Here is an 11,204-nt window from a genome sequence, read left to right as displayed (position 1 = left end):
GTAGATGATTTGATTGGACCTTGCTGCATAGATTTGCATGTTAATGAGATGAACTAGTAATCCCAAGGGCTCGTATGTCATGGAGATCATGAAGGTTTTTTTTTTTTGTGTTGTGCTAATACTATAGTCACACATCTTTCTTCTTGGTTAAACATTCCAACCTCAACCTCCTGACCCCAAACACACACTAGCCGTCCATCACTTGACAGATGCAGATATGTGTTGGCACAAAAGCTTGTACCTCACTGTAGAGCTTCCCCAATCAGCAGTAGAGTGCTGTACTTTTGTTTAAGCACTGTAGTAGTTCCTCATATGAACCTCTTCTTTGCCCTTTCACTTCTCTGCCTCCATGTCCCTCCATCCCCCAGAGTGCAGTTCCTTCTCTCCTCCAGCAACAGTCATCCTTCTCATACTCCTGTGCTTTGAGGGTCTCCTCTTCCTCATCTTCACCTCTGTGATGTTCGGCACCCAAGTCCACTCCATCTGTACCGACGAGACCGTAAGTGACCCATTTAGTGACCTGCTGTCCTCCTCCTTTCTACTCTTCTCTCACTTCTCCCTTCTGCTCTGTAGACCTTCTCCCTGCTGCTGCATCCTGATGTTTTTTTTAACCTGAACATTTTTAACCTTCCAAATCAAACCGTTAACAGCTGAGTGATGTCTTTTACTCTGCAACCTGAAGTAAAGTTATTTGCAGCAAATTCCCTGCAAGTGTTTTAAAGCAAACAATGTCTGAAAAGAAAGTAACTGCCAAAAAAGAAACGTCAACCTTGAGTGCCTTCGAAGTACATTTGTGGTTTCTGTGACTGTTCATTGCCCTTCATTGAGAGTAGAATATGATAATGTTAATGCAGAGCTGGACTACCATGTGCCGCCACAGTTGTTCTGTTGCACGTGTTATACAGGACGTGTATATCAGAAATGACACTTACATATTGTATTTGTATCTATATAATAATTTCACTTTGGCATGTTGGATATTACCCATCTCCATAATTACACAGAGATGTGTACCTGTCAAACACTAATTTTTCTAATAAGTCAGCTGGAAACACTCAAGTTTGACCATAGAATTAATGCTACTTGCCAGCTAGCTACGTCAGAAGGCAAATCAGGTAAAACCAGTAGTTTTTGGCAAAAAAAAAATACAAAGCTGACTTTTGTGTACAATCAAAGATCCATTATTTGAAAATCTACTTAGACGTTTGAGTAGCAAAATTCTCAAAAAGCTTATGAGGCATGTATAAGACAAATCTGTTCTGCTGTACAACTTGTTGTCTAATGTTATAGGGCTGGATGCATTGCTTTCAATGTATGTTTTTGTTTTAGACTGAGTATTTTAGTCCCAAAATCTGGGATTACTTCTCCATTTTAACTTGTTTGGTTATTACTTACACTCCAAAACCATTTGGAATCGTGTGTCTGTATTTAGATGCCCTTTTTTCAGTCCAAGTACTATTCATATTTATTGTGAAATTTTTATTATACATTCAAAATTGAATACGGTTAACGATGTGACTAGAGCTACCGTATTTCATTATGTGTAATAAGAAACTGAATAACCAAAATATAATTTCATTAAATAGATATTTTTCATTTCCAGATAGTAACTAGGGAAATGTAATTAACTGAATTCAGCTGTAGTCTCGCTGCAGCTCTTACATCCAGCCATCTAAATCAGGCTGCTTGGTTTTTGGTGTTTTTATGGCAGAGACTGTGGTGTGGTGATTATCAAGCCAGAGTGCAGTAGCTGCAGCCCAGCCACATTTAATTCATTGTGAACCTTTCAAGGAGGCAATCTACACAGTTAGTCTGTGGCTGTCAGTGTTAATGGAGACTCTGTGCTGCTGTGTCCTACAGACGTTACTAGCAAACCACAGAATCACTCTGATTTATCTGTACTATCTATACCATATTTAGGCGCCCTCCCATGTTTATCAGCTTTGTATGTCTTTCATTCTCTCTTTGTCTTTGATGAGCCCGTTTAATGACCTTTACATGTCAGTATAATTACATTCTAGGCATCTTTAACAGGTCAGCATTGTAGGTCGACTGTTGACTGAATGGCTTTGGACTGTTGTGTCACTGTCTGTCCAAATGGAGGATGAGGTAGGGTCGGACTAAGCTAAGGCTCAGTTCTGTCTCTCCCCGGCCTCTTGATTTTGTACTCAACTGTTTCCTTTATTTTGGCAGTTACCTCAAATGCACAGTTTTTGATCCAAATGTCATCATATGATTGACACCATAACTCGAAATTTAGAACACACTGCGACGTGTGACTGACTTTCTGCTCTCCTTGACACCAACAGTTAGGTTACATATTGATGTTTTTTATGCACAGTGATTATATTTTGTAAATTCAACTATAAATGCTTTATAATTTCCGAGATAAAAAAAGACTCATCTGTCTGTGATCCACCTTTATTCCTGTGATGTCGGTGGTATACACTATTCCTAGATGGTAGTAGCCTTTAAAGTCATTACTAAAGGCTATACATTTAACCTGGAGGCTGTGAAGAGGACGTACTTTGAGCTTGAACAACCTACTCATAAAATATCTCTAAGGTGCCACAGAGGTTGTGTCTAGTGTGTGACAATCACCATGTGCCATGCTTAAAGAACAAAACTGTCCATGTATCAGTGGAAGAAGGAATCACTATTCCATGAAGTTTGGTGCTGTGTTAAAATAACTGAGCCTACTGTACTGGTGTGCCTGTGAATTGTAGCTCACGAAACCAAACTCCTTTTCCTGCTTTGAACTTCTTTTTGTCTGCAACTCTAGGTCAGAGATATGAGAGACATTTTGCTATTTCATCTTGGAGAGAGGGCTTTAACATATTGAAGACTGTACAAAACACAGAGAGAAAGGCAACAGAACACACGTAGCTGCATTATTCTGGTAGAGGAGTCACTCAAAGCCTGAAATAATGGCCCAGATTATCTTCATTTTGGGTATTTGGAATTTGGTTTGTGATAACTTTTTGGGTCTCAAAAGCACACCAACTGAAGTTTGGTTGTCTCTCGTTTTCAGGGCATAGAGCAGTTGAAAAAGGAAGAGAGAAGATGGGCTAAAAAAACTAAGTGGATGAACATGAGGGCGGTTTTCGGACACCCTTTCTCCTTATTGTGGTTTAGCCCCTTCTCCACCCCTGACCACGGGAAGGCTGAGACCTACCAGTACGTGGTGTGAGGGCTCAGCGCAGGGAGCGAGGTGGCCGGGTCAGAACCAAAGTGGGAAGGCCGGCCCAGCGCCATTGAACTCAGCTATGACAGCCCGATTGCTCCCGCTGCTCAACGCGACTTACACTGTATATCCCACACTAGCCATGGACAGCTTTTCATGTGCTTTTTTTGTTGCCAACTAAGTGCGCTATACGTTTATTTTTGTGTTGCCTTGAGTGAGTCGAGTTGCAGAGAAAAAGAAACACTTTCAGTTTGTGACTCCTGTTTGCAAACACTGTGATGAATCTGTTGGTTTTTCTTTCTGATCTCCTTCTCTTTCTGTTGTATCTTAAGCCTCCTTTCTCTTGCTCTGTTACCTCTTGCTTGTCCTTGAAGGGTCAGTTCAACTAAATTCCAAAAAACAAAACAAAAAAAACCCCATTTAGTCACGCTTTTTTTTTTTTGGCCATGCACATAAACATGCACTTTTTTTTTCTGAGTCCTGTATTTGTCAACTAAAATGAAAGAGGACAATAATTGAAAATGATGTATTAGGTAAGTGACAAATAGTTAGTAAACTGATGAAGTACCAGCAAATTCTGAGATTATGAGGAAAGTTTAGAGGAAATTGACTGAAAAATACAGGTCTGACCATGGCATGTAATATTAAAAGCAGCCCATCCTCTCTATAAAAAGAAATCCCTGAGCTTTAGTCACTGTCTTAAGTTTAGAAAGTAGTTGCAAAACGCATTTTAACTGTGACATCTTTTCCAAATAAGTAGCACATTGTTTTTTTAGTGTTTCAAGTGGTGAAATGCTTGGAAGCACCTCAAACAATATCCTGCCTTTATTACACTGGTAATTGAAATTGAGTCGAGGCCACTAATTGGTAGTGGACAGTATTTTTTTTTTTGTAATTTAGGTGCACTGACTCTTCAAATCTTCCTCTTGACAGACAGTAGTCGGTAATGTGTTCCAGACATGGACAAAGTAAACCTTTAAAATGGGTCCCCAGTAGAATGGATTGTCAGAGCCAGATCCATGCTGACGTCGACCCTTTTAAATGAAGTTTCCCATCATTTTTGTAGATTTTTTTTTATTGGATTAAGTTTATGTCACAGTAGTTAAACAAAATCTCCTAAAAATCAGACAAAAAGAAATTAATGAAAAGTAAAATAAAAATAAACTGAGGTGAAAGCCTCAAACCTTACAGTAAGATTATACAAGAGTGCTACATTTGATTTCCTTCTCTTTTGCCACCACTTTTTCCAGTTTCACAGCTGAATTTTTCAGTTTCACTTCTGACATGAGTCCTCATGTGGGTGAATGATACAGTGCTGCCTCCTCATTGGCCAGTTACTTTTAGACAGACAGGTCAGTGGACCAGAAGTGCAACAAACTGTCTGATTACAATATGCTGTCCTGACAAAATAAAAGTGTCAGAAGCCTTAGCAGCACAGGGACTCATGCTCTGAGATTAATAGTATGTGTGTAGTTAGCCTGTGACTGATTAATGTAGTGTTCCCTATATTCTAAGACAAATTAAAAAGACTCTAAATGTGTGATCAAAGGTGGCACTCTTGTCTGATTTTACTGTGAGCTCTTCTTTTTAGCATTTTTTTGCTTTCAGTGTAGTTTGTTCATGTTCAACTTTTTATTATTGCTTGATTCATGGGAGATTTTGTTCAATTATTACAAATTCCACACTAAAGGTTTTTGGTCTATTATGGTTGTGAAAATATTTTCAATTTTACACATTCTGCCTTTTTTTCTGCTAATGATGATTCTGACTTGTGTCATGCAGTCTTACAAATAGGGATGCACTGATTCCTGCTTTTACTTTCCTGAAATGAACATTTGATTCTCAGCTCAGTGGGTCTGCTGGTTCCCACTTTACTCGTACACACGGTGACACACCACACAACCTGGAACTCTTTGAGGTCATTTATATGTAAAATTACATGAGGTGGGGGACGGCTGTGGCACCTAAACCTAAGGTTGTAGCCTGCTATGACAGGTTGATAGATTAATACTGAATATTTATAATGAATATAGCATTAAAATGATGTGCTTTAAAAGGTCAGTATTAGCCCTGATATTGATCGGTGCATCTCTACCTTCAATCCTTGGTATTTATTGCAAATACTAAGTAGAAGACTGCAAATTACTGTGTTGTATTGGAGTCTGACACGACAGACTCTGGAGTATCGCTGTTATACTACAACATAAAAGACCAAAAAAGTCCCACTGCAGTTTAATCATGTGTTCAAAGTGATTTTAATAACTACCTGTTGCCCAAGTTTGGAACATTGTCTCTGATTCCTCTCTGATACATGCTCGACACAAACTAAGTCTCTGTTACAAAGCAGAGATGCATTTTATTTTTGGCCCAAACAAGCCAGGAGGTTTCTGTTTGTTCCACCAAACAGAATCCCATCCACAGTCAGAATGCCAGCTTTCTGTGGTCGTGGCAAGTTTTGCTGAATCATTCAAGGAAATGAAATGCTTTCAGTCCGTACCAATGTTAACCTCAATCTGTCTTTGAGCAGAAAAACATGGTTGTCAGAATGTTTTTGACAGACTGTCAACAACCACATTGTAACATATGTTCATTCCCCCCTCTCCCCTTTTTCTTTTCCTTTTTTTTTTTCTTTGAAGAAAGGTTTAGCCTCCCACTGTAGTCTCCCACCAACGCTCCCTGTTTGCGTGTGCATGAACACTTGCCAGTGAATCAGCTCCTGTGCTCTAAGCCCGTGTGGTGTTTTCATGTTGTGAGCGTGTGCCAATTTCAATAAAGCCCCACAATTACACGACTATTTGGCAAAGCTTTGAAATGAAATTCTCAAAAAAGAACCCTGGCTCGGCTTTAAAATCATCTTTGCTGCGGGGAACGTATTAAATCCTGTGTGGAGTTAAAGGGAAGCTCTGTATAAAAATTGTCTGCAACAGCTGGACTGTATTTCTGCACTATTCAGACGACTTCAAAGCATTTAACAAAGTATTAACTTTCACCATTCACATTTACACAAGTACTAAAAAAGGCTAAATTGCACTTTGTATTTATCATTTAAGATCTTTTTCTGTGTGAACTGCTCTGTTCCAAAACGTGCATTTTATTCTTCTATTCTTTGTTTACATGATATTGTATGTATCCTTTGTTATTTCTGAATGCATGGTACAGGTGAAGGCTAGTTTAGTCATGTATGTGAAACTCTGCTGATATGATGGTGCCAAGTCTCGCTGGTGAGAGTGATGGTGGAGATAATTTGTTTTTTACAGAGATTTGAATTCTTTCTAAATATTCTGAAGATCTTTCAGCACATGAACAGAGAATAAATACTTCTCTGTTGCAATGCAAAAACTGTGTTTGCTTCTTTTTTGGGGTGTGTTTTTTTTCCTTGAATGTCAAGGAGCTAATATGATGTGTTTTTTTTTTAAAATTCAAATAATGGTATAGAAACCGTTTCTATTTTCCCTTCATGCACTTCTTTCTGACATGACCCTCACATCTTGCATTTTCCCTTCATCCTTATTTTCCATTCTGCTCCCCCTGTATTGTCTGTAATCTGGCTATTTCCCATGCAGTGTCTTCTTCACACTCATGCATTTTGCTTTGGTTGATAACCCACTCTGCCAAAAAGCTTTCTGAAGCAGACAGCTCTTTATAGTCTTGATGGAGGTAAGCTTGCAAAAGAGGTCACGTTAGCTGTCCCATCGAGCTTAACAAGTCGCGAGCATGCTGGTTTCGGTCAGAAGGCCAAAGTGCGCTTTCAGTCCTACTTTGCTGTGTTCTAATTCAACCAAACATTCTGAATGAATGAGTGAGCCGTGTGTAAGGTGATGCATGTGCCACGCCTTTATTTTTGAAGTGCATGTACGTCATTTTGTAAGTGTTATAAAATCTTGGGCAGGTTTCTTTAAAAACAAATGAATTAAAATGAATACGGAAGCATTTTTAAAGGATACACAGTCAAATGTATTTAATGTACATTCAGAGGTACTGGTTGCTGTAATCTCTCCTGTCTGTAACCTATCGTGAAGTGATCTTTCCATGACTGCACTGTAAAAGACGGGCGTTAAATGCCAGCTGATGTTAGGCTTCGACCATCTCATCTAAACAACTGAAGGGCAAATCTTTGAAAATAAATAGTACTCCATGTCCATCAGGGGTGTTCTACTGTAACACATACAGAATTCTACGAAATCAACTGAAGGAATATTGAGAAATTATTAATAGTTAGTTTTCTTGCTGAGATGAGAACGCTGTGTAAATATGAAGCTTAGCTTAGCATAAACACTTTACACAGTGGCTAGCTGCCAGCCTGCTTTAGTTCACAGGCAACAGGTTTGGTGTCAGCAAGGCTCTCTAGTTTTGACATCGTGCAACAGCAAATTGAGCACTTGTTTGATGTGTTGAGGGCAGCAGAAGGCTGCATCAGATCAGTGTGTTTTACTGAAGTATGAGACATACTCTGTCACACTTCCACACTGAATTCTGAAATTGAACAGCTCATCACAGATCCAATATTTAATTTTGTCTCTTATATTTGAAGGAATGAATTTAAAAATGAAAAAGTAACCGCTTTTGTCCAAATTATTTTTAGTATTCAGTTCATTTGTGTTGTCTTTACTGAGTCATAGCAGATCAGCCGTGCTAGCTGCACTTCTTGAGGGTTTCTTGCTGGCGTTGTGTTTGATTCTCTTTTCCTCACAGATTAGTTTCCCTACACAAACCTCAAAACAATCATAACCTAATCCTGCAAGAAACTGGCCATCACACATCAAATAGCCCACAGTGACATCTTCAGATGGCCATGGCTTAAAACCCAGAGATATTCAGTTTATTAAAATATATAACAAACATTTTAGAGGCGAGAATAGCTGTCAATAAACCTCTGTACAATCAACGTCAAGCCTTCTGTGGGCCTAAAGGCTCTAAAAGAGCAGTGATTTCTATAACAACCACTAGCCCTTATTAGAGAGGCCCAGTTTAGCAATTGAGACCATAGTGACTTAATGTTAAACTTAGTATTTTTAAGGGGAGGGGAGGTGAGGCTTCTTTAAAGGGCCTGGTTGGAGCCAGCATCCAGTGGCCACCGTTGGGGTCAAGTTGTGGTCGTTTCTGATCAGTTGGGATTAAGCAGCATTTACAGAGGAAATGAGACTTTAACACAAGTCATGGACAAAACATTGATGATGCGTGGCAGTCCGGATGAGGAGGCCCGTTCACTTTAGCTACACAGTGCTGATGACTTCATAATACAGTCTGATTAGTGACACTGTGAGCTCAAAGAGTGGTAGTGTCGGTGTCCGTCAGGATGGCCAACCTTCTTCGTCTTTCATCCACTACCTTGGTTAAAACTACTGACTTTCCATCACCCTCAGCTCTGCTTTGTGTTTAGTGCTAATGAAGAACCGGTAGAGCCACTAGTCACTTTAAATGCACAAAACAAGGATTGTGGATTTTGCCCTGTAGTTGTGACAGTGTAGTCAGACCAAGGAGAGATTGCGTCATGCCTGGTATGAACTGGAAGAATAATTAGCAACCAGAAAAACTTTGAACAGACATGTGATAAATGAGTATTAGGATCCAATCATATTCTTTAATTTAAATTTGTAGACTTATTTGTCTTTTGGTGTTTGAGAAACTAGCCCAAAAGCAGAGCCACTACGTGTTGTTGCCACATTAGTGCTAATAATAATGTTGTGTTGTGGTTGATGGTGCATGTAGAGGAACACATCCGGTGTGTTTTTGGCTTCGTTCCCTCAACTTTAGAGTCTCATTGTTGTGTCCTCTCCAGGGAATCGAGCGCCTGAAGGGGGAGACGGGGAAGTGGGGGAAGGTGCCATGCTGGGAGGCCATGCAGATGGCGTTCGGAGGCCCGTTCTCCCTGTCCTGGTGCAGCCCTTTTAGTGGGCTGAGCTGTAAGAAGAGCCCTGCAGACCACGTCACCGTCCCGCAGGGGGAGATCATCGAGGAGGACATCATAGAGATACCACTCAACTAGAGCCGCCCAGTCAGGAACACTTATATTGTTCGTCTTGTAGCGGCTCTTTACAAGCACACAAAAATGTATTCTAATTTTTGGAAATTTTACCAAGGTGTTTAAAAATAGTGAGATACACCCTGAATTTTTAAGAATTAATTTATATATATATAATGTGTATATATTTTCTCTCCCCTTCTGTCAGTGTAGCCATCTGCAAGGTGCGCAGGACAACCTTCACCAAACGGTAGCATTGTGCAATTGCATACACGAAAAGAGTGAGTGACATGTCCAGTGGAAATAATCTTACTACTTAACTCCTGTAACCGTCAGTGACTAGTGACGTGAAGGAGATGGGAACTTTCAGAGCTCCTGTCAATGCATCCAAAGGGTTTGGAGGAGAGAAGACAATAGACTTAAGTGTCTCATTGAGCTGCCTCAGAAAGAAACTATGAACTGTTAAGTAACACTGAAGCACAAGCAGTTTGCTTTCAACTGCTTTTCTATTTCTGCTGCCTTGTTCCTGAGGACTCTTACTCACCTTGTGCCTTATCGGTCTTTAAAGAGCAAATGCCAGAGTGTGATACACTTTATATTGTTCAATTACTCATCTTAATTCCAGTATCTGTATTTACAGTTGCCATGTTCATCTTTATGACTGCTGCATATGTGGAAAGCGGGCAGTAATTTATTTCATATAAAGGATATTATTGTGTAATTAGATAAGCTGCTGTGTAAGGGCTTCTCACTGCTCAATGGGTGCTGGATATTGTGGGACCACTCATGTTCTGTCATGTTTACATTATTTTAACAAACATTTGTCATTATGTGGGTTTGATTTTTAAATTCTTGAATAAAGGAAAGTATTTCCTTTTTAATCTTTAATTACAAACAATACTGTCTTTAAACCATGTTAAAATCCTCAATGAATGGGAACTGAATCCTTGCCAGTTTATTTTTTTTTACAAACATATCAACACAGTTTTACATTGCATATAAAAATGGAATATACACCGAATGAAAAGTGACATTAACATTTACACATTAGCAGTGACCAGTTGTCAGGCTGCGAAGAGCTGCTCATTTTTTGACAAATTAAAAAATGCTATGCTGTCTGTTAAGGACAGTATTCCTGAAGCATAACTTAAGTCACATCAACTTAAAGGAGTAGTTCAACATTTTGTGAAAACTGCTCAGTTATTTTCTTGCTAAGACTTTGATGAGAAGATTGATTCCCGTCATGTTTTTGTGTTAAATATGAAGCTACAGCCACCAGCTGCTTAGCATGAAGATGGGAAGACAGCCAGCTGAGCTCAGTGGAACTATATCTATCTACCAGCACTTTTAAAGCTTGTTGACGAACACGTTATATCTGGTTTGACCACTGGACAGCGTCAAGCTCACTGTTTCCCCCGCTCCATGCTTAATGCTTAGCTCGGCTAACAGGCAGCTTGTTGTAGCCTTATAGTTACAAAAGTGGGGTCAATCTTCTCATTTAATTATTTGTAAGAAAGCAGAAAAGCATATTTCCCAGTAATTTCCATTCCTTAAATTAAAAAAAAAACAAAAAACTGGCGCCCATATGATTATCAAATCATAAGTTCCCTTGTTCAAATATTAGAGCACTTTTCTCAGGTATTCCTGTTTCTGATGCATCAATAGAGCGCTGGCTGCTGCAGCCAGATGTTGCTGCAATGAGACAGCCCTGTGTATATAGTTACAAACATATCATCATTGGAGGAAACATCACACTTCAGTGGCAGCTTTTCACAGCCAAATGGTCTGCAATAAATTACCTGAGTGTTTACACGCAGCAGCAGCAGGAACATTTCAGTGTTGTTTTTCAGAGGGAACAGCCGGACACCTTTAAGTCCAATTCAAGTATCAGTAACCTTAATCTGAGGAAAACTGGTTTGGAGACTAAATGCTTGATGTTGTTATTTCCAATTGTAGTTGATCTGAGCTTTCTTTTCTCCATGTTTTGTTTTGGGCGACCTGTCTACTGCAGTGTTATTCTGAAAACTACCACAGGGTGATGCCAAAGTAAAGCCCCAT

The 11,204-nt window shown here is 39.5% G+C and overlaps 1 protein-coding gene across 4 annotated transcripts in view; it reads left to right on the top strand.

Annotated features, from left to right (window-relative positions):
• The window catches only part of zdhhc3a (zDHHC palmitoyltransferase 3a), an 18,788-nt gene extending 8,693 nt beyond the window's left edge, over positions 1-10,095 (top strand). For 3 of the 4 annotated variants that reach the window (XM_008291815.1, XM_008291792.1, XM_008291802.1), the window contains exons 6-7: positions 369-499; positions 8,964-10,095. In XM_008291815.1, the coding sequence (XP_008290037.1) occupies positions 369-499; positions 8,964-9,170 (338 nt within the window). In that variant the 3' untranslated portion in view covers positions 9,171-10,095. Of the gene's footprint in view, positions 1-368; positions 500-3,031; positions 4,353-8,963 lie in introns of those variants that run through there. The other variant, XM_008291808.1, reaches the window with a different exon arrangement.
• The last annotated feature ends 1,109 nt before the right edge of the window (positions 10,096-11,204 follow it).

Source organism: Stegastes partitus, unplaced genomic scaffold, assembly GCF_000690725.1.
Source record: "Stegastes partitus isolate 25-593 unplaced genomic scaffold, Stegastes_partitus-1.0.2 Scaffold18, whole genome shotgun sequence".
Taxonomy (NCBI): Eukaryota; Metazoa; Chordata; class Actinopteri; family Pomacentridae; genus Stegastes; species Stegastes partitus.
The sequence above is the reverse complement of the archived record's forward strand: the minus strand, read 5'-3'. Positions and strand labels throughout refer to the sequence as shown.